This window comes from Leopardus geoffroyi, chromosome B2 (assembly GCF_018350155.1).
Source record: "Leopardus geoffroyi isolate Oge1 chromosome B2, O.geoffroyi_Oge1_pat1.0, whole genome shotgun sequence".
Taxonomy (NCBI): Eukaryota; Metazoa; Chordata; class Mammalia; order Carnivora; family Felidae; genus Leopardus; species Leopardus geoffroyi.
The window spans coordinates 79,803,215-79,828,460 of NC_059332.1; the positions used below are offsets into that span (position 1 = coordinate 79,803,215).

The 25,246-nt window shown below is 36.2% G+C and overlaps 1 protein-coding gene across 1 annotated transcript in view; it reads right to left on the reverse strand.

The window, feature by feature from the left end:
* The window catches only part of RNGTT (RNA guanylyltransferase and 5'-phosphatase), a 314,555-nt gene that overhangs the window by 210,032 nt on the left and 79,277 nt on the right, over positions 1 to 25,246 (reverse strand). Inside the window, exons 9-10 of the mRNA XM_045499002.1 lie at positions 18,653 to 18,788; positions 2,932 to 3,003 (exon numbers count right to left, since the gene is read on the reverse strand). Coding sequence (XP_045354958.1) covers positions 2,932 to 3,003; positions 18,653 to 18,788 — 208 coding nt within the window. The remainder of the gene's footprint in view (positions 1 to 2,931; positions 3,004 to 18,652; positions 18,789 to 25,246) is intronic.

Here is a 25,246-nt window from a genome sequence, read left to right on the forward strand (position 1 = left end):
GGATGCAAAAGCACAAACTTTCAAGTCCAGTAAGTTTGATTTCATTAAAATGAAAAACTTCTGTGCATCATTAGATACTAATCTGCAAAAGATACGGTCACATACATAACCAAAAAAGTATTAGAATCCAGAATAATTAATTCCTACACATTAAGATTGACAACCAAATAACAAAATTAGAAAATTATTCAACTTACAATTAAATCACACACTAAAAAATCCAAATAAGTAAAAATGAACGTTTGAAATACCTTAACTTCATTAGTAATATGGGAAAAGCAAATTAAAACAAGATGAAATACCATTTCATATGCATCCAATTAGCAAAAATTTTCAAGTCTGATAATACCAACTGTGGTAAGCTGTTGCACCTACTTCTGAGAGGAATTCAACAAGGTAGCAAATACACCTAAAGTTGCCAATTCAGAATCTCTGTGATGTAGGTTTCTATATCATAGGCAGGAGTGAGGAACTGTACTTTTTAAAAACACATCTCAGGTGTTTACATCCCAAGAATGAAAACTGTCCTAGACAAACTGATGTATGCACACAAGAATATATAAAACTGTTCAATAGTTGTATAACAGCAAAATATGGAAACCCAAATGTTCAAAAGGAAAAAAAATTTTATATATTTATGCAAATTAATACTCAATACTAATTAAAATGAATGAACTAAACCTGTATGTATTAATACAGATAAATCTCAAAAAAACAATGTGGACCAAAATGCTGAATACCACAGTACAGTACAATGGCATTTATATAACACTAGAAACCTCTCACCACAATACCATATTATTTTATGGACACACACATAGACAGTACAGATATTAAAAACATTCATGAAAATAATAAATATCAAATACAGGGTAGAAGTTTCTTCTGCATAAAAGGTCATCCTGTTTTGGAAGAGAGAGGTACGCACAAGAAACTTCTACTAGATCTGTAATGATTTATTTCTTATCTCAAAAAATAGGTAAAAATGACAAAATGTTAAGCTTCAACATATCTGGTGGTTAATACATGTATATTCCTTAAATTATTCTCTATACTTTTGTATACACTGAAACTTCTCATATTTATTTTTTAAAGAATTAGAAGGCTATTGTCAAAGTTTCCAGGCTAAGAAGTGAACCTGCACTGGACACATATTAAAGCAGAGCTCAATGTCAAAAAGTAAAGAAGACAAAACTTCTCCAATCACAACAAAACAATGCAACCACCACCCTTTATGTCTCATTATGGGCCAATGAACATTATTCCAAAATCTGTGATAAGAATAGTCAATTCTGGAAAGCATTACTTTTGAGGAATACAGTAATCACAAACACAAATATATATATTGAATACATATATATATATATATATATATATTGAAAATTTCCAGGAAAAAAAAAATGCCTTTTTTAAAGTAACCATGATTAACGCATCCTGAATCTTGATACTGTAATTTATTTTTTTTTTTAATTTTTTTTTTCAACGTTTATTTATTTTTGGGACAGAGAGAGAGACAGAGCATGAACGGGGGAGGGGCAGAGAGAGAGAGGGAGACACAGAATCGGAAACAGTCTCCAGGCTCTGAGCCATCATGAGCCATCAGCCCAGAGCCTGACGCGGGGCTTGAACTCACGGACTGTGAGATCGTGACCTGGCTGAAGTCGGACGCTTAACCGACTGCGCCACCCAGGCGCCCCGATACTGTAATTTAAAATACATACCCCAGGGGTGCCTGGGTGGTTCAGTCGGTTGAACGTTCATCTCTTGGTTTCAGCTCAGGTCATGATCTCACAGTTCATGAGATCGAGCCCAGCATCAGGCTCTGTGCTGACAGCTCAGGGCCTGCTCGGGATTCTCTCTCTCTCCCTCTCTGTCTGCCACCCCCTACTCATATGCATGTGCACTCTCTCTCAAAATAAATAAGCTTCAAAAAATAATAATAAGTAAAATACATACCCCAAAAGAGAACTTTTAAAAATTTGTTATAAATCTTCAAAATCCTAACACTTAGACAACACTTTTAAGTCCAGAATTCTTAATTGCTTTTGGTCTGCTTTGAATACTAAATGACTATGCAATTTGAATAATGTACGTCTAGAGAAATGATTATACCTTTTCGTAGGTGTACACTGTTGAAAGAGTTTCTTGCATTTATAGAGTCATCTTGTATTGTCTAAATAATCTAGACAGTGATACTAAAATTAAACTAAACAGGCAGATTTGGGGGCTGGTCTAAAACTATAGCATGAGTAGAGAATGTAATTCCTATTTTTTGATATCTGTTTATAACAGAATTTTATATTTTGTTTTAAGTTTCCTGCCTGTACTCATGAATAACATATTTATGTCCCCAAGTTACATGCTCAACACCCATAATCAGCTTCTCTCTTTTTTTTTAAGTAACAGTAATAAAATTTGTGGATTTGTTTTTTTAAGTGGGTATAGAATAACTAAAACCAAGAGTTTACATCCTATAAAATGCTGTCTTATTTATCAGTTAAACTATTTTTCTTTACTCACCTGAAGTATCTAAAAAAACTCTAAAGACAAAGAAATGTAAAAAATTATTAAGATTTCATACGAGTAACCTCAGTCACAATTTTTCTTTCCTACTATCTCTAAGGCAGTAACACTTCTTAAAAATTTTTTTAATGTTTATTTATCTTTAAGAAAGAGAGAGACAGAGTGCAAGTGGGGGAGGAGCAGAGAGAGACAGGGAGACACAGAATCTCAAGCAGGCTCCAGGCTCTGAGCTGTCAGCACAGAGCCTGACATGGGTCTTGAACTCACAAACCCTGAGATCGTGACCTGAGCTGAAGTCAGACACTTAACTGACTGAGCCACCAAGGGACCCCGGCAGTAACATTTTTTATGTGTAAAAATATAACTATTATCTCAAGGGCAATTTTATAAACTATAAAAGGTACTTACATTGAATTTAATTATGTCATATATCAAATACCTAGGAACAGCCTGTCCATTTACTCTGTCAATAATCATTTCCTTGAAAGAGAAAAGAAAAGAAGGTAAGTTTCTTCATATTTTAATGGCAATTTCTTTAATTTGATTCAAACGTAATGTACACACAGCAAGTACATAAATCATATAATATACAACCTGATGAAACATTAAAGTGAACACACTTATACCCAGATCAATACACTGTCTGCATTCCAAAACTCCCTGTCATGAATTTATTCTGCACTAAAAGAAAATGATATGACAATATCTCATTATGCTTTTACTATTTGAATTACTATGCTACATTTTGTTTCATGTTTGAATTACTAAGCAGCTATTAGAACAAAGGAACTATAAATTTTAATTCTAAATATGAGGAACATTTTTAAAAATAATTTTGTTAAATCATTATTGCTTTAAATTTTGTTACAGGCCAATTATTTAATCATAAAATCTATAAGTATAAATGGTGTCCTTATTATAAATATAATCCTCATGTAAGTCAAATCCCAAATACAAAATCTAACAGCACACCTAAAGGAACTAGAAGCAGAACAGCAAAGAAACCCCAAGGCCAGCAGAAGAAGAGAAACAATAATGATTATAACAGAAATAATACAAAATCTAAAAAAACAGTAGAAAAGATCAATGAAACTAAGAGCTGGTTTTTTTAAAAAATAAGCAAAATTGGGGCGCCTGGGTGGCGCAGTCGGTTAAGCGTCCGACTTCAGCCGGGTCATGATCTCGCGGTCCGTGAGTTCGAGCTCCGTGTCGGGTTCTGGGCTGATGGCTCAAAGCCTGGAGCCTGTTTCCGATTCTGTGTCTCCCTCTCTCTCTGCCCCTCCCCCATTCATGCTCTGTCTCTCTCTGTCCCAAGAAAAATAAATAAACGTTGAAAAAAAAAAAAAAGAAAAAAAAAGAAATAAATAAACAAAATTGATAAACCCCTCGCTAGACTTCTCAAAAAGAGAAAGAACCCAAACAGATAAAATCACGAATGAAATTGGACTTATCACAACCAACCCCTCAGAAATACAAACAATTATCAGAGAATACAATGAAAAACAATATGCCAACAAACAGGACAACTGGACCACTGGAAGAAGTGAACAAATTCCTAGACACCCACACACTACCAAAACTCAAATGGGAAGAAATAGAAAATTTGAACAGACTCATACCTAGTGAAGAAATTGAATCAGTTATCAAAAATCTTCCAACAAAAAAGAGACCTGGGCCTGCTGGCTTCCCAGGGGAATTCTACCAGACATTTATTTATTTATTTTTTTTTTTTAATTTTTTTTTCAACGTTTATTTATTTTTGGGACAGAGAGAGACAGAGCATGAACGGGGGAGGGGCAGAGAGAGAGGGAGACACAGAATGGGAAACAGGCTCCAGGCTCTGAGCCATCAGCCCAGAGCTTGACACGGGGCTCGAACTCCCGGACCGCGAGATCGTGACCTGGCTGAAGTCGGACGCTTAACCGACTGCGCCACCCAGGCGCCCCTCTACCAGACATTTAAAGAAGAGTTAATACCTATCCTTCTCAAGCTGTTCCAAAAACTAGAAACGGAAGGAAAGCTTCTGGACTCATTCTATGAAGCCAGCATTACTTTGATTCCCAAACCAGACAGAGACCCCACAAAATAGGAGAACTACAGGCCAATATCTTGATGAACATGGATGCAACAATTCCTAACAAGATACTAGCAAATCGAGTTCAACAGCATATAAAAAGAATTATTCACCATGATCAAGTGGGATTCATTCCTGGGCTGTAGGGCTGGTTCAATATTCACAAATCAATCAATGTGATACATCACATTAATAAAAGAAAGGGTAAGAACCATATGATCCTGTCAATAGATGCAGAATAAGCAGTTGATAAAATACAACATCCTTTCTTAATAAAAACCCTCAAGAAAGTCAGGATAGAAGGAACATACTTAAACATCATAAAAGCCATATATGAAAAGCCCACAGCTAGTATCATCCTCAATGGGGAAAAACTGAGAACTTCCCCAGTGAGATCAAGAACATGACAGGGATGCCCACTCTCACCACTGTAGTTTAACATAGTGTTGGAAGTCCTAGCCTCAGCAAACAACAAAATGAAATAAAAAGCATCATATTTGGCAAAGAAGAAGTCAAACTTTCACTTTTCGCAGACATGATACTATATACATGGAAAACCCGACAGACTCCATCAAAATACTGCTAGAACTGATACATGAATTCAACAAAGTCACAGGATACAAAATCAATGTACAAAAATCGGTTGCATTTCTATACACCCATAATGAAGCAACAGAAAGAGAAATCCAGAAATTGATCCCATTTACAATTGCACCAAGAACCATAAAATACCAAGGAATAAACCTAACCAAAGATATAAAAGATCTGTATGCTGAAAACCACAGAAAACTTATGAAGGAAATTGAAGAAGACACAAAGAAATGGAAAAATATTCCATGCTCATGGATGGAAGAATAAATACTGTTAAAATGTCAATACTACCCAAAGCAATCTACACATTCAACAAAATCCCAATCAAAATTACACCGGCATTCTTCTCAAAGCTAGAACAACAGTCCTAAAATTTTATAGAACCACAAACGACCCCAAATAGCCAAAGTAATGTTGAAAAAGAAAACCAAAGCAAGATGCATCACAATCCCAGACTTTAACCTCTACTACAAAGCTGTAATCATGAAGACAGTATGGTATTGGCACAAAAACAGACACATAGACCAATGGAATAGAATAGAGACCCCAGAGGGGCGCCTGGGTGGCTCAGTCACTTAAGCGTCCGACTTCGGCTCAGGTCATGATCTCGTAGTTCGTGGGTTTGAGCCCATGTCGGGCTCTGTGCAGACAGCTCAGAGCCTGGAACCTGCTTCGGATTCTGTGTCTCCTCTCTCTGTTCCTCCCCTGCTTGCGCTCTGTCTTTCTCTCTCTCAAAAATAAAGATTAAAAAAAGAAGAAGAAGAAGAAGAAGAAGAAGAAGAAGAAGAAGAAGAAGAAGAAGACGACCCCAGACCCCAGACCTGGACCCACAAATGTATGGCCAACCAACCTTTCAAAGCAGGAAAAGTATCCAATGGAAAAAAGAGTCTTTTTAACAAATGGTGCTGGGAGAACTGGACAGCAACATGCAAAAGAATGAAACTAGACCACTTTCTTACACCACACACAAAAAGAAACTCAAAATTGATGAAAGACCTAAATGTGAGACGGGAAACCATCAAAACCCTAGAGAAGAAAACAGGCAACAACCTCTTTGACCTCAGCCGCAACAATTTCTTGCTCCAAAGGCAAGGGAATTAAAAGCAAAAATGAATATTGGGACCTCATCAAGATAAAAATCTTCTGCACTGCAAAGGAAACAACAAAACTAAAAGGCAACTGACAGAATGGGAAAAGACACTTGCAAATGACATATCGGATAAAGGGTTAATATCCAAAATCTATAAAGAACTTAACCAAACTCAACACCCAAAAAACAAATAATCCACTGAAGAAATGGGCAGAAGACATGAACAGACACTTTTCCAAAGAAGACATCCAGATGGCCAACAGACACATGAAAAGATGGCTCAATGCCACTCGTCATCAGGGAAATACAAATCAAAACCACACTGAGATACCACCTCACACCAGTCAGAGCAGCTTAAATTAACAACTCAGGAAATAACAGATGCTGGCAATGATGTGGAGAAACGGGAACCCTCCTGCACTGTTGGTAAAAATGCAAACTGGTGCAGCCACTCTGGAAAACAGTGCAGAGGTTCCTCAAAAAACTAAAAATAGAACTACCTTATGACCCAGCAATAGTAGTACTCAGAATTTATCCAAAGGATACAAGAGTGCTGATTCATAAGGGCACATGCACTCCAATGTTTAGAGCAGTGCTTTCAACAACAGCCAAATTACAGAAAGAGCCTAAATGTCCATCAACTGATGAATGGATAAAAAAGATGTGGTTTATATATACAATGGAATACTACTTGGCAATGAGAAAGAATGAAATCCTACCACTTGCAACAACGTGGATGAAACTGGAGGGTATTATGCTGAGTTAAATAAGTCAATCAGAAAAAGACAGATACCATACATTTTCACTCATATGTGGAACTTGAGAAACTTAACAGAAGACCATGGGGGAAGGAAAGGGGAAAAATAATTTCAAACAGAGAGTGAGGCAAACCATAAGAGACTCTTAAATATAGAGAACAAACTGAGAGCTGAGGTGGGGAGCAGGGGAAAGGGGGAAATGGGTGATGCACATTGAGGAGGGCACTTGTTGGGTTGAGCACTGGGTGTTGTATGTAAGCAATGAATCATGGGAATCTACCCCAAAACCAAGAGCACACTGTATACACGGTATGTTAGCAAACTTGACAATAAATTATATTTAAAAAAATAATAGTAATAATTTTGTTAAATCATTATTGCTTTAAATTTTGTTACAGGCCAATTATTTTAATCATAAAATCTATAGGTATAAATTATGTCCTTATTATAAATATAATCCCCATGTAACCCATATGGTCTTTCTTGGTCCCATGTCCCTCTACTATGATCAAAGGGAACAGGACAAGAGAATATATTACATATCATAGCCATTAAGTGGAAAAAACTTCAATTATGCACTTAGACAAAAAAGAGATAAAGGACATTAAACAATAATTACAGAGAGACACTGGGGTGGTTCAATTGGTTATGAGGCCAACTCATGGTCATGATCTCACGGTTCATGAGTTTGAGCTTTGCACCGGGCTCTGCACTGACAGTGCGGTGCCTGTTTGGGACTCTCTCTCCCTCTCCCTCTCTTTCTGCCCCTACCCTGCTTGTGCGCTCGCGCGTGCTCTCTCTCTCTCTCTCTCTCAAAATGAAAAAATAAAACTTTAAAAAAATTTTTTAAAAATTAAAAAGATGATTACAGGTACATAATGCAGTGTTTTATAAAATTTTAATTCTCAAAAATATTCCAAAAATTCTTTCTTTCCTCATATTCTTCCTAAAAAACTAAGCAGGGTTTTTTTGTTTTTATGATCTAATTTCACGACAGAAAATCCACAAACAATCATCTAAAATTACAAAGAACACAATGATTTAGGACAAATATACTTTGTTAAGAAACTATTACTAATTAATCTCTTTCCCAAATATGTATTTGTTAACCTACAAGTATTTATTTATGGTTATTATCTTGAACCCAACCCATGGCATAAATTAAATCACTTTGTTATCTTAAACTGTTTACTAAAATATTTTTACTTAAATACTTGTATCTGAGAATTTTATGAGCCATCAAGATGGCACCAAAAACAGGATTATTATTTTCAAAATTATTTTCAATATAAGGTTGGAAATTAAGTGAACTTCCAGGTTTAGATAGCAGACATCACAGCATTTCTCTCCCAAATTACCTGATGAAATGAGCAAAAACATATCTTCCTTTGGACATTAAAAATAGCAAAACGGAAAATTTATTATCAGCAAACAAAACAAGTAAAAGGAAATATGCAAGTAAGCATTAAAACAATGAAAACTACTAAGACTCTGGTAAAGCAAAAAGGCACACCAGGGTTCAGCTCCAAGCTCGCCAAATACCCAGAAGCTCTACTTATAAAATGATAAATTCTTGATAATTGTCACTATTCCACTCAAATACAGATAGAAACGAACTCGGTAGTTATTCTTGTCTTCCTTCTTCTCTCTTCTGATAGAAGTAATAAAAATAGCACAATACTCTTTCTGCCTGAAGAAAGACTCCTGGACTCCATAATAAATTAAAGAAATAACCTGAGCATTACTGGAATAATTTATGATTCCCAATTAGCTAAAGACAACATTCACCGAAAGCTTTCTAAAAAGACCAGAACTCAAGGATTCTAACAAAAGACCCAATACGTAGGCTGAGTTATTCCCAAATGGCCTCCCCACCACAATGTCCCCCTTCCCTACAGCTGCCACCATTGCCCTAGGCTACAGAAAAGTAGGTAAATATAAAATACCTAAGCTTAAAACTTTGGTTAAGAAAAGTGGAACCCTTGGGCACTGTTGTTGAGACTGTAAAATGGTGGAAGCACCTGTACAGTGGCAGTTCTATGGCACTATGGCAGTTCTGTCAAAAAATTAAAAATAGCACTTCCATATAATCCAGGAATCCCACCTCCGAGTTTATATCCCAAGAACTGAAAGCAGGATTTTGAAGAGGTATTTGTACACCCATGTTTATAACATCATTATTCCAATAGCTAACTGGTGGGAGCAACCCAAATATCCATCAACAGATACGTGGATAAATAAATGTGGTATACAGATATGGCAGAATGATATTCACCTTTGAAAAAAAGGAAATCTATCCCATGCTGCAACATGAATACACCTTGAGGATATTATGCTATGTAAAATAAGCCAGAAACAAAGACAAATCCTATATGATTTTTACTTATATGAGGTATCGAAAGTAGTTAAAATCACAGAAATAGAAAGCAGAATGATGGTTGTCACAGACTACAAGTAATGGGGAGCTGTTTAATGGGTACAGAGTTTCACTTTTAGAAGATAATGTTCTGGAGGGCTGTTGCACAAAACTGTCCACATAGTTAACACGATTGGGCTTGTATCCTTAAAAATGGTTAAGATAGTAAATTTCATGTTATGTGGCTTTTACCACAACTATAAATTTTTTTTTAAAATTTTTAATAAAACCGAGTTAAGAAGGGAAAACAAATTTCCTCTTCTAATCAAACTGGAGAATCAGGAACTAGATTTACCATCTTGCCTGAAAAAAACCAAGTAGACAAAATATAGGCAGCAATACCAAGGCACTGGACATCTAACAACAAAGGACAGTAATCTGTAGGATACAATAAACTATGTGAGCCCTTACAATTGTCCCAGTTAATTGCCCAAGGGGTTTCCAGGGCTTCAAAGCAGGCAGGGGGGTTCCAGGTAAAGCTCAGCAGCCTCCCTGAGTTAAAAAAGAAAACAAAGCAAAAAAAACAGAACACGTTGTTCAGGGAGACCAACAGGACTAGAGTTCTCAGGGCAGAGTATAACAGAGACAGACAGAGACAGAAAAAGACAGAGATGGAGACAGATGCAAAGAAAGAACTACAGATATCCTGACACAGACTTCCATGAATGTTCAACAGAGCATGAATATGAGGAAACTACTCAAGGCTGGGAAAAGAACCACTAAAAAGACTTAGAGGGAGCCATACAAGCACTGAGATAAGATGGGGAATAATGCCTGCTGCTAAAAGCCAGGTTAGTTCACAGGGCACTGAGGACTCAGAGAAGCATCTTGTCTCAAAAGTAAAGAATAACTATCCCTACACCAAACTCTGCTTTAGTCCACCTAACAAATCTTAAAAGCAAGACTCGAAAAGTATAAACCAGTTCCAAGTAAATTACATGCATCCCAGAACAATGCTCAAAATATTTACAGGAATACAAACATATCAAGCCTCCAACAAGGTAAAATTTTAAATGTCCGGCATCTAGTCAAAAATTGAACAGGTATGCAAGGAGGAAAAAATGTATATATACACAAAACCCATCAGGAGGAGAAAAACCAATCAAAAATAGGCCCAAAACTGAGAAACATGTCAGAATCAGCAAGCAAGAAAATTAAGACAATTATAATAGTATTCCATATATTCCAAAAGTTAAGCAGAGATATAGAAGACATAAAAAAGACTCAAAATGAATTTTCAGAGGTGAAAACTACAGTGCCTGAAGTGAAAAATACTATGAATACAACGAATAGCAATTTAGACACTGCAGAAAAAAAGCTTAGTAAACTTGAAGACACAGCAAGAGAAACTATCCAAAATAAAACAGAAAAAAGTTTGTTTTTTAATGAAAAGAGCATTGATAACAAAATCTTCAAACAGGTGAAGGATAGAAATAGTGGTAAAAAAAATGTTCTACTTTTAATGAAAATTGTAAACCCATAGATAAAGGATGCTCAACAAACCTAAACGTGAAAAAAAAAAACTGAAGAAAACTACAACAGGGGTGCCTGGGTGGCTCAGTCAGTTAAGTGTCTGACTTGGGCTCAGGTCATGGTCTCGCGGCTCATGAGTTCAAGCCCCACGTCAGGCTCTGTGCTGACAGAGCAGAGCCTGGAGCCCACTTCAGATTCTGTGTCTCCCTCTCTTCCTCTGCCTTTCCCTCTCTCCCTCCCTCCCTCTCTCTCTCTCAAAAACAAACATTAAAAAAAAACCCACAAAACTAGAAGATACATCAATTTCATATTGCTCAAGAATCTGTTAGAAATTGCTCCATTGTCTTTTGGTATTAAGTATTGCAGTGGAGAAACTTAGACCTTAAATTCTTCAATTGTGGGCCCCACCAAAAAATAAACAAAACAAAACAAAACACCTGCATGTTTTACTTTCCTATCCTCTGTACTTTTCTATATTCCATTCCTTTTTACTGAAGATCCCAGGTATCCACCCTTCTACCTATCCATCCAATATTTCCTGAGCCGAAACTACGTACTAGACAGAGCTCTAAGTGCTGGAGAAATTAAGCATACAGTCCCTACCTTCAGAGGAGAGTCCCAGAAAGAGAAGAGAATAGTTAAGTAGCTGGGTCCAATGAAGAGTTACAGCTTTAATGATAGATGGCCATATAGAGTGGCCATGTAGCTTATTGTCTATATCAGAAAACTTCTGATATATTGCTAACTATACCAAGACAACAGACGTAAACCTACACTCTTTCAGCCAAATAAGGAAAGGAATACCAAATACATAGGGAATAAGCCTAACGAGGAGTAGTTATTTCCACTTGAAGAGTAAGAGAAAGGTATGCAAAGACACTTGGGACCCATGAGTTGAACCCTGAAAGACACAGTGGTCATTTCCTAGCAGGGCAGTGGATGAGCCAAACTGTATTACAAAGGCATGGAAATGATGGTTTTGAAGCAAATTGTCCAAAGCTCAGTATAGATGGAGGTTATGTTTCAAGGGTTCACAATCAAAGACAATGGCAAAGACACAGGCATGGCCCAGATATAAAGAATATTACATTTAGCAGTTTGGGTTTCATGCTATGGGCAATGGGGAACCATTGAAGGGTTTTAATGAGAGGAAATAATTAACTGTTCTCTGGAAACCTGTAGACCTCCAAAGCTCATCTCAAAGATAACCCATTCCTTGAAATCCACTCAACTAAGGCCACCTAGGTGACGAAATGTTCTGGAATTAGCAGTAATCGTGGCATAATCTTGTGAATATACTAAAAACTACTAAATTATACAGCTTAAAAGGGTGAATTTCATAGTTTGTGAATTATATTTCAAGTTTTAAAAATAAAACTAAATTTTCTTAAATCCTAAGATCAGTTCCTCAGAATGAAGGAAAATGATGGAACGAACCCCAGATACACAGCATACATTAAATGTCAGCTATATACATTTAATTATACATATTCTGTAAATATAGGCACAACAAAATGACTAAAAGAAGATACAACAAAATGTTAAAATGTAACCTCTTCTTGACAGTTGAATTTTTTCTACTTTATGATATACAGACTTTCTAAAATTCTAACGAGTATGCATATTCCTTTATAAAACATTAACAGTTGAACAGACATGACATTTTTCCAAGATTCTTGCTATTAACTTTGGTGATTAACTGCTATATTCTCCTTTTAGCCTCAGTATAAAATTCACTGAATTTCACTGATTGTTTCAAATGAATTAATGCCATACTTCTAAACTCCTATTTTCTGCATTTTGTGGGTCAAAGAACATAATTTAGAGAGCAAAACAAAAGCTTCAATGCTCACATATGACAGCCAGACAATTAGGTAGTTTGAGTTATTCTTGGATTTGGAATTTTACAAAAACAATTTGCAAATGAAAATGTAGAAGAAACAGGAAACTACAGAGGACTGTTTTAATTAACTAACTGGAAAAACAGATATGGCAACTATAATTCTGGTCCAAGTAAATTGACATCATGAATCATATTGCTATTTTAAAACTTCACAAGAGTCTATTATGCAGTTTTCATTTGTCCAAGTTCGGGGTGAAAATAAATAGTATTGCTCAGTTAAATCTGCAGATGGTTAAACATCTAATTTTTAAGCATTATTTCCTACCTGGAATGCCCTCAGCCCATGTCCAACAAAAATCTCTTTCTAAAGAAATCTTTCCATATCTAATGCCAATTCTTCTATAAAACATCCTTCATTCCAAACTAACTAGATATAATTTATTTCTCCTCCAAACCACCACAGGACTTCTGTAAAATACCAGTCAAGTTATTGTTTTATTTGAAGGTTTCCCATGTCACTACCAATTTTTCTCCACCCCTACCCAGTGGAGTAAAATCTCTCAAGGGTGAGGCCTTCTTTTCAACCCTCTGCACTCGGCACAGCAACTTGAACATGAAACGCATTTAAAAACATGAGTTCAACAACAAACTATGCTAAACTATGACAAATGCTGTAACTTAAAAGTCTTTTTCTTCCTTTTATTTTATTAATTATAACGCTAAAAAACTCTATTGTAAATGAGGGTAACACAAACAAAACTATTCTTGCTGTTCCCTTGAACTAACTACCAGAGCTGTCACACTGGCTGTGCAGGTTACAAACGGCAAAACTCCAGGGGTACCAGTCATACCATGTGTGTGTACACATTGCACACACATGCACATGCATATGTTACAAATGTTTGCATATATATACACATATGTGTCATTTTATTACAAAATGGCATTTACTGCACACTGTCACAGGAATGAGAATTTACTAGCAGTCCCAGAGTAGACAGTATAGATATCTCTTTGTTTTGTGACTCTATTTACTCTGCTCAGTCTCTGCCACTCCATCCAACTATGCTACCCTCATCCTGCCTTTAGTACCTGCTCATAGTCATCCTCTCAACCTGGACTCCTACCATCACTCATTAGGAACCACCTAATACATTCCTTGATCTCACTTCCACTGCTCTTCACACGACCTCAACCTCTCACCCTCCTCGATCACATCCCGAACCTTCTCATCACCCCAAACTATACCTCAGAAGTGACTAATTCAGGGGCGCCTGAGTGGCTTAGTCAGTTAAGCATACAACTTCAGCTCAGGTCACGGTCCCACGGCTTGTGAGTTTGAGCCCTGCGTCGGGCTCTGTGCTGATAGCTCAGAACCTGGGTCCTACTTTGAATTCTGTGTCTCCCTCTCTCTGCCCCTCCCACACTCACACTGTCTCTCTGCCTCTCCCTCTCCCTCTCTCTCTCTCAAAAATAAAAATTAAAAAATTAAAAAAAAAAGAAGTGACTAGTTCAAACATCCTATTCTCCCATCACAGTCTTCCATCTTCTGGTTTGCACATTCAAATAACTAGCTGGTAAATAAAAACAAACAGCATAGGATGGGGGCCACAAGCATTCAGGTCACTTGGAAAGTGGGATTCCCTCTGTTAAACATATATATATTATATGCATGTGATTTTCATCAGGATCATTCTATCATTGAGAATTTAAGTAAACATTCACAAGCCACTCCCTATCATCCCAATAGTGGATAAAAACCAGAAAGAGGAGCAAATTTCATCTTAAGACAAAAAAAAAAAAAAAAAAAAAAAAAAAAAAAAAAGCATTCTCATACAAATTCCAAAGAATTATTAGCCACACATAATTCAACCTGGCTCACAAAAAAGATTCAACATTGAAGAAAGTTTGGAAATTTTTTACACGGAAATAGCATCCCTATAGAAAGGGAGACCTGAAGTTGCAGGAAGTTTTATAATAAAGATGTAGAGTCCCTTTTTCCTCCAAAGAAAGACAGTGAAGGTGTGGCCAAGAGATAAACCATATAACCCGAAACAGCAGAGAAAGATGAATGGTCTTAAGACAAGTCTACCAGAGATTACTCTGCAGGGAAAAGTATAAGCTCATTGTTGTATAGATTTGCACATGAAGTACAGCCTAACTTCTTAATCAAATAGCGTATTCACCCAAAAGCTAAAGAGAGCAAAATCTAAGCGGCAAACTTCAGAATGGCCAGGAGATTGGGTACACCTGGACTGCCAAACATTAAACTGTATGCTAAAGTCAGAGTATTAAAATCAACCTAAAACTACCACTGAAAGACCAAAATATTAATGGAATGAAAAAACAAATCAAGAAAGAAACAATGATATATAAGGGAATCCACTATACAATAAAAATAATATATCCATTAAAAAGGAAAAAAGGACACAACAATAACAAAAAGGGAAAAACAGATTCACTGAATGGTGTTGAGACAACAGTTTAGACATTTGGAAATAAATAAAATCATATCCTTATCTTATTCCTTCTTTCAAAATGTATTTCAGGGGCGCCTGGGTGGCGCAGTCGGTTAAGCGTCCGACTTCAGCCAGGTCACGATCTCGCGGTCCGTGAGTTTGAGCCCCGCGTCAGGCTCTGGGCTGATGGCTCAGAGCCTGGAGCCTGTTTCCGATTCTGTATCTCCCTCTCTCTCTCTGCCCCTCCCCCGTTCATGCTCTGTCTCTCTCTCTCCCAAAAATAAATAAACGTTGAAAAAAAAAAATTAAAAAAAAAATTAAAAAAAAAAAAACAAAATGTATTTCAGATATTTCAGATATTCAAATGTATTTAAATATACAAATAATACCATAGAAATACAGGAAGGAAATACTGGTGGGTATTATAACAACTGTAAAGTAAAAATATGAATAGGAAGGAAAATGAGTAAAAATTTCTTAAAATGACACAAAAGGCAAATATTAATTACTAAGATGTTTTGGGTGCCTGGGTGGCTCAGTTGGTTTAGCGTCTGTCTCTTGATTTTAGCTCAGGTCACGATCTCACAGTGGTGGGATCAAGCCCCGTGTCAGGCTCTGCTCTGACAGAGCAGAGAGCATGCTTGGGGTTCTCTCTCCCCTTCCTCTCTCTCTCTCTCTCCTAAAATAAATAAATATTTTTTAAAAACCCTATTATAGTAGTTTATAATTTTACCAACATAAATTTACCTATATAAATTCAAACTCGTGCCACAGAAAACACCAAAAAGTAAAATACATTTTTTCCAATATCCATGTCAGAAACACCCTAACGGACAAAAAAACTCTTATAAATCAGTAAGAAAAAGGTGAAAACCCAATAGAAAAACATATAAAGGATCTGAGCCAGCAACTCAAAGAAGAAACACAATAACTCATAAAGAATAAACTGTTAAACCTCATTAACAATTCACATAAATGCAAAAAAGAGGTAAACATTTACTTACTATGTCTCAGATACTGTTATCAGCACTTTATAAACTATCCAACTTAATCTTCACAACAGCACCAAAATCTAAGTACTATTTTTAGCCTCCCTTCACTACAGATGAAGAAACTGAGTAAATTATTTAAATCCCTCATAAAATAACTGATAAAGCCAGTAAGGCACCATCAGTTAAGCGTTAGGGCTCTTAACCACTATGCTATACTGTCCCATAAAATAAAAAAGAAGTCTTTCCCTCATCCAATTAGAAAATATTCAATTTTCAAAACCCAGCATTTAAGACAACGTACATATCCTTTACAAATGGTTCGTAGAACTGTGCATGTGTTTAAACGTTCTGGAAAGAAGGGTGCCAGTTACATCTGTCAATATTTATAATTGGCATGCCACAGCATGGGGAACAAGGTATAGCCTACTACCATCCCTTTCTTAGAAGCACTACTCCTCCTGCACTCCAAGCGGGAGTGCTGCCATCAAGTGACCAGCCTCCAGTGTCACTCTTCCATGGATACGTAACTCAGGCAGGCCTTTTGAAGTTCTTCCTGGGATTGACATATGGATGTTGGAACAGAAAGAGTTTTCTTTCTGCATGCACTATAATGCAATTTGCCTCTCATGTAAAAGAGCCTTCATGCAGAATGAGACCAAACAGACAAGTAAAGCAAAGAAAGAGAAAGAACTTAGCCAGTATCCTTTGAGCCCCCAGATCCAGCCAGAAGCAGGCCAACCTGAAACAATGATTTGTGCCAATAGAGTTCTTTCTTTCCTCAGTTACTTTAAGTTGGGCTTCAGTGACTTACAATCAAAAGTTTCTTAATACACATTATAATCTCACCTCTAAGAATCTTAGTTATAAAACTGCACAAATGTGAAAGGAAAAAGATACAAGGATATGCATTCAAGTGTCTTACCCAAAAAAAAAAAAAAAAAAAAAAAAAAAAAAAAAAAATTCAAAATGCCCACCAAAAGAGGACTGGTTAAATAAATTACAGAAGTGTTTCTTAAACTTGCCTGATTAGATTCACTTGAGCATTTTCTTTTTTCTTTTTTTTTCTTTTCTTTTTTTTTTTTAAACAGTTTATTTATTTTGAAAGAGAGAGTATAGGAGAGGGGAAGAGAAAGAGGGAGAGAGAGAATCTCAAGCAGGCTCCATTCCATCAGCACAGAGCCCGACACAGGGCTCAATCCCTTGAACCGCGAGACTATGACCTGAGCCAAAATCAAGAGTTGGATGCTTAACTGACCAAGCCACCCAGGCGCCTTTCACTTGCATGCTTATTGAAAGTACAGATACTCTGGCCCCTGGGAGAGTCTAATTCATTAGGTTGAGGTTGGGCTATTGAGATGGCTCATATTTTTAAAGAGCATCCCCTACAAAATTTTCACAGTCAAGATACTTGGATACCCCAAATTATAGTGTTTACATATACAGTGGTACATCATTCAGACATTTACGTGAGAAAGGTGTCCAAAACAAACTGCTACATGGGGAAAAAAGACAAATCACAAAAATACATGTAATACTTGGTTCTCTTCACACAAAATATGTAGCTATACCTGCGTATATATATTTAACCAGAGCACTCATTTTTAATCAAAGCAGAGGTTCCAACATTATTCAGAATCTTACTGAGTCCCAACTACCCTAAAGCACCTATGTTCTGAGTTGCTATTACTAATAAAAATGTTATATACCACACAAGCAGACATAAGACAACACTGTGGCAAAGAGAAGAGTCTGGAACAATGTTCATCAAAATGGTAACAGAAGTTACTCCAATGGTAGGTTCAGGTGATTTTTACCAGCTTTTTTCTAATGTTCTATATACTATTTTAATTTTTATTTACAATGAATAAATATTTTCAGAATTGGTTAGAAGAAAGCTGTTTGTATGGAAGAAAGTTAAAATATTTTTAACCAAGTAATTTTATGGATTATTAAATATAGATTTTCTGAAATGGGAAAATTCTTATTAGCTTTCAAACTTCAAATGTTAAAGTACAGTGGTTGCTTTCAAAGGCATGATTCTCTTTAAAGAGCCAAGGGAAATGTGGTATGTTGTAGCACTTAATTAAAATTCAATTTTGACATATAAAATAATAAAATTAGTCTTTTTGAACAAGAATTATTTTTTTTAATCACAAAGAACAAAAAAAAATAGATTTAATTTTGTTCATTTACTCTCAGACTCAAGACAATGGTCAAGTGAAAACGAAGGTAAGAGATAACTGAAATTTAACATCCTAATAAAAACTAGATTTCTTTCTTTACAGGTCAATTATACCTCAATTTAAAAAAAAAAAACTGAAAAAGAACTAGATTGTAAGTTTCCTACTGGATTAATAAAAATACAATTTGCAAGAGAAAGAAAACAACAATGTTTAATTTAAAAAACAAGAACAACAACAATATATGACTTACCCCATCCAAGAGAGTATTTGATAAATGTATACGGAGATCTTTACGAAATGGAAATTCCAGATTTGAAACATGAAACACCGAATTATCTCTATCAATCATAAAAACTTCATTTGTGCCATCGATCAACATCATATACCTGTAAATGAAACATTAAAAAAGTAATATTGGTGCGCCTGGGTGGCTCAGTCGGTTAAGCGTTTGACTTCAGCTCAGGTCATGATCTCACAGTCCGTGAGTTCAAGCCCCGCGTCGGGCTCTGTGCTGACAGCTCAGAGCCTGGAGCCTGCTTCGGATTCTGTGTCTCCCTCTCTCTCTCTGCCCCTCCCCACTCATGCTCTGTCTCTCTCACTCTCAAAAATGAATAAATGTTAAAAAAACAAATTTTTTTTTAATAAAAAAAAGTAATATTAACAGTGCAATTCTAGCATAGGGTCGTAAGAAATAACAGTTCTTTTTCCTTAGACTTACAATAGTTGCATAAAATAACGTTCACTAGATCCCCCCACCTCCTGGCCCCAACCATTATCATTCGGATTAAATTTTTAAAATATTTTTTTCTATAAAAACACCCATTTTTTTTTTTTTTTTTTTTTTTTGGAGACAATGTGATGTCAAAGAGCAACCTTATGGGGGCGCCTGGGTGGCGCAGTCGGTTAAGCGTCCGACTTCAGCCAGGTCACGATCTCGCGGTCCGTGAGTTCGAGCCCCGCATCGGGCTCTGGGCTGATGGCTCAGAGCCTGGAGCCTGCTTCCAATTCTGTGTCTCCCTCTCTCTCTGACCCTCCCCCGTTCATGCTCTGTCTCTCTCTGTCTCAAAAATGAATAAAACATTAAAAAAAAAAAAAAAAAAAAGAGCAACCTTATGTCCCATCTTAAGAGAGAATGGTTCTCTAACTTTTATTAGATCTTAAACATCAAAGTTTACAAAACACACATACATCTATATGTAACTACTGCATTTTCTTAGCCCAACAATTCTATGAATTAGTTATTACTCTCTCCACTTTGCACTAGGGAAAAAGAGGAAACAAGTGATTTGCAAATGGCTGGACCTAAAACTATCCAGTGTTCTTCTCCTATACTTCAGTTAGCAAAACAGCTAACCTTTCTCTTTGAATCAAGATTATGATATAGCCAGATATCATCATTTCAGGTACAATTCTCATTCATTTCTATAAAATTAAAGTTTTAAATATATTAAACATTAAACAAAATATCTTAAACATTTTCAACATTCCTAAGGATTTTTAATCAGTCCTTATCTTCTTAGAGCCAATCAATTTATGGGGCAATTTCTATACTTCAAAATTCATCATTCCTCAAATGGTCAAGTTACCATCACTGCTTCCCCATCAGTGGATCATCAAGAACGAAACTGTACTTCACACCATATATAAAAATAAAGTCCAAATGGATTCCAGTTGAGAAAATCACAGATGGATAGGCTGTGCTACCAAATGAATATGGCAATATGTGGGATGAAAATGAGGATGATATCCAGGTCCCAAAATCGCCAAAGGATAAAAAGTTGACAGAAATAAGAAAGTTAAAAGGCATAAGGCTCAAAAGAACAGAATTTTATTTTACTAAGTTGTTCTTGCTGGCTGTTCATTAAAAGAGTGTAAGAGTAATAGTCTGGATATACTACTGAGAATGAAGAATGCTGACCCACCTGCCCAACCTCCTGCCCAAAAGATATGTCAGAAAAAAGAAGCAACAAATTGAAAGATGGAGCTCAATCAAGTTAAGGCCAGCGGGTAGAAGAAACATTAAAGGAAACCTTAAATGAAGAGATGGAAGGTAACATAACAGAGGTTAATATAACAGAGGATAATTTGTTTCCCATAAACAAATGTTCTAAAGAGCAAATATACATGTTTAGGAGAGGAGAGGAGAAATGGGAGAGCTGATTAAGGTAAAAGAAGTGTGTAACAAACAGGTTGAAGAGCAGCAAGGATGATGAAAAGAGCTTACATTTGGAGACTAAATTGGAAGCATGCTGTTACTAGTGTTTTCAAAATAATTAGTCCCAGCAGGCCCCTGGAGAGAAGGTGGAGAGCTCAGGCCCTTGCTACATATTGAAACAGCTGTAGCCCTAGCAGGTATGATTTGTGGACAGTCAGGTTACACTAGGAAAAATAAAATCAGCCTCAGTCCGGAATGACTCTGAGAGGCTCTTAAACCAACTACCAGGCCAGCAGGGTGGCAGACAACAGAAATACTTGGTTCCCAAAGCACTCCTGCACATGCTTTTCAAAAGCAGCAATTCCTGGTTGATAAGGAAAATCTAGATTCCTCGGAAGAAGTCAGCCTTGCCCTGGATTATGTTTCAAAGAAAATTTACATCACCATAAGGAAAGGTCAAATAAAAAGCAACTGTGATATCTTCTGCAAAAATGGTACTGAAGATATAATCCATCACGTTGTTCAAGGACTTAGGCCAGCACTTTGCAAAGCTTAATATTTGCTTTAAAATGTATTTCGTGGCAAAATGAATTAGTGAAACAATATATCTTTCTCCTAGAAAGTCAAGATATTAGGATGTCAAGGTGTTAGGAATATTTAGTTATGAGAAAACATAAAAAGTCTCCTTACTAAAAAAAAGAAAAAAAAAAGAAGTCTCTTTATTGCAATAAAAAGGAAAAAAAAGGCATCCAAAATGGTAAGGAAGAAGTGAAACTTTCACTATTTACAGATTACCTGATATTTAGAAAACCCTAAAGATTCCACCAAAAAACTACTAGAACTGATAAGTGAATTAAGTAAAGTCACAGGATACAAAAACCAACGTACCAAAATCTGTTGCATTTCTATACACTAATAGGGAAGCAACAGAAAGAGAAATTAAGAAGCAATCCTGTTTACAATTGCACCAAAAATAATAAAATATCTAGGAATAAACTTAACCAAGGAGATGAAAGACTTGTACTCTGTAAACTATAAAACACTGATGAAAGAAATCAAAGTTGACACAAATAAACAGATATTCCATGCTTATGGACTGGAAGAAAAAATATTGTTAAAATGTCCATACTACCTAAAGCAATCTACAGATGTAATCCAATCCCCATCAAAATACCAATAGCATTTTTCACAAAACTAGAACAAATAATCCTAAAATGTTTGTGGAACCACAAGAGACCTCAAATAGTGAAAACAACCTTGACAAAGAAAAAACAAAGCTAGAAGTATCACAATTCCAGACTTTAAGTCATAGTACAAAGCTGGGGTATTTAAAACAGTATGGTACTGGCACAAAAAAACAAACAAACAAACAAAAAAAGACACACATAAATCAATGGAACAGACAGAAAGCTGAGAAACAAACCCATGAATATATGTTCAATTCATCTTCAACAAAAGAGTTAAGATAATGTGATGGGAAACAGTCTCTTCAACAAATGGTATGGGGAAAACTGGACAGCTACATGGAAAAGAATGAAACTGGGCCATTTTCTTATACCATACACAAAAATAAATTCAAAATGGGTTAAAGACCTAAACGTGAGACAGGAAACCATCAAAATCCTAGAAGAGAGCACAGGCAGCAATTTCTTTGACATTGGCCACAGCAACGTTTTTCTAAATAGGTCTCTTTAGACAAGGGAAACAAAAGCAAAATTAACTATTGGAACTACATCAAAATAAAAAGCTTCTGCACAGCGAAGGAAACAATCAACAAAACCAAAAAGGCAATCTTTGGAATGGGAGAAGATATTTGCAAATGGCATATCTGATAAAGGGTTAATATCCAAAATCTACAAAGAACTTATACAACTCAAAATCTAAACACACACACACATACACACACACACACACACACACACACACACACACACACACACACACAAATAATCCAACTAAAAAATGGGCAGAAGACTTGAACAGACACTTCTCCAAAGAAGACATACAGATCACCAATAGACACATGAAAAGATGCTCAACATCACTCATCATCAGGGAAATACAAATCAAAACTACCATGAACTATCACCTCACACCTGTCAGAATGATTAAAATGAAAAACACAAGAAAGAAGCGTTGGTGAGGATGTAGAAAAAGGAACCCCTTTGCACTGTTGGTAGGAATGCAACAATGCAGCCAGTATGGAAAACAGTATGGAGTTTCCTCAAAAAAAAATCAAAAACAGAATTACTCGATAATCCAGCAATTGCACTACTGGGGATTTCCCCTAGGAATATGAAAATACTAATCCATTGCACCCCGTTGTTTATTGCAGCACTATTTACAATAGCCAAATTATGGAGGCAGCCCAAGAGTCCATTGATACATGAATGGATAAAGATGTGGTATACACATACAATGGAATATTACTCAGCCATAAAAAAGAATGAATCTTGCCATTTGCAACAACATGAATGGAGACAGAAAGTATATACTGCTAAAACAACATAAGTCAGTCAGAGAAAGACAAATATCATGATTTCACTTATATGTGGAATTTAAGAAACAAACAAAGAGAAACCGAGAAGCAGACTCTTAACTATAGAGAATAAGTTAATGGTTACCAGAAGAGAGGAGAGAAGGGGGATGAATGGAATAGGTAAAGGGGATTAAAGAGTACACTTATCATGATGAGCACTGGGTGATGAATAGAATTGTAGAAGCACTATATTGTACACCTGAAACTAGTATAACACTTTATGTTAACTACACTGGAATCAAAATTAGAAACTTAAAAAAAAAAGAGTCTGTTTATCTTATTTATCCCATTATCCTTAAAACGTAATCCTGATATCTGTTAGTATTCAGCAGAATTAGTGGTCTACAGTCACAATTTGAGAATGGCTAAATTACACTAATAAATATTAAAATTCACAAAAAAGAGGTGGTTTTCCTCTTCTGTTCATATGATGACAAAAATTATATTTCCCTTTTCACTGGCTGCTCAGAAGCTCAGAATTAAATATAATGTTGAAATAGAATAAATATTCAATCCCAGGGTGCTGGCATATTTTTTTCTGTCATAATTATTTTCTATTCATCCATACTTTAACACATATATATGAGATATATAGATATAGATATAGATATCTTACTACCAGACCTTTCTACTTCAAATAGAATATTAAAAGAAAATACCGTCTATGTACACTTATTGTAAATAGATTTAAAAGATCAAGGAAAAAAGACTTTAGAAGATAGAATTCAATATAAAGGATTGCTCATGGGAAACAAGCTTGCACCTGCAGAGAGATACCAGAGAAATTATTTAGCAGTTGGTATTCAGGGATTCTTCTGCACATATAAATTTTCAGGCTTTGGAACAAAAGTTTCTGGGGTATGATTTTTTCGGTTTGAATTCCAGTCATTCAAAATCATGTGTTCTTTTGTTATATGATATCTATGAAAAATAAGGAGCTTGTTCATGTTAGGGAGGAAAGATAAAGAATGTAAAAATATTCCACATGACTCCAAAGTCTCTGAAAACAGCCAGATTCTTTAATAAAAAAAAAAAAAAAAAAAAAAAAAGGCCACTATCCCATATACTGTTATATGCTGGCAAGACACTAAACAAATAACCCAAGCATAGTTAAGTGTTGAAAAGGTAAAGTACACAGCACTACAGGAGCATACAAAAGGTGGGACCTGTCAGAGCGTGGGGGTGGGGAAAGACATCCCAGAGGGATTCTCATGGAGCTGATCACAGCACGTTATCATCACTTACTGAGCAATGACCATGTACGGAGCAAGGAGCAATGTTCAGAGTGCTTGACATTAACACATTTAAGCCTTACAGCAATCCTACCATGTAGGTAAAATTATTATCCCCATTTTCCAGATGAGGAAGCTGAAACACATATTAAGTAACTTGCTCAAAGTCATAAAGCCGGCCAAATAGCAAAGCTGATATTAAAATCTAGACAATAGCCTGTCTCTAACCTCTATAGTGTACTGCCTCTGGCATGCATTATGCAGGAGTTGGCCAAGCAACTATGGAATGGGAGGGTAAAGGAAAGGGAGGTAGGAGTGCTGACAGAGTTTGGCACACAGTCTACCAGGTGCAATATCTTTGAGACAAAAACGAATTTGCATGTTCTGGCAGTCAAAAAAAATTTCAGAATACTAAGCATAAAGAGAAAAAGAGGAAATGGCATGGCTTGAGGCTAGAGAAGTAGTTCCAAACTTAGGAATTAATGAAAATCTTTTTTTCACTTTATTACTAGAAAATGGAAAATCCCTTCTAGGAGACAAACAGAAACTATATGGGTAATTCAAACACAGGAGATTTAATAGAGGAAACTGGTTATATAGATATTGAAATGCTGAAAAGGTAAAAGGGGAAGGCTAAGGGAATCAAGAGATTAGTAACTGCAGGAAGCACTACCACCAAAGGGCTGGGGGAACAAAATGAAAGAAGTGCATCATGAGAAGCTAGGAACCTGGAGAAAGGGCATTATGGGGCTATGCCTGAAAGAGGGTGAGGAGGTCCATGGAGCTAGGTGTTCAAACCTCGAAGGAGTAGGAACCACATAGCTGATACCTTGGCCTCTAAGGAGAAGAGCCCTGCAGCTCAAGTTTGAAACTCTATGGAAGAGACACAGAAAAGAGGTTGCTCAAACTGCTAAGGGG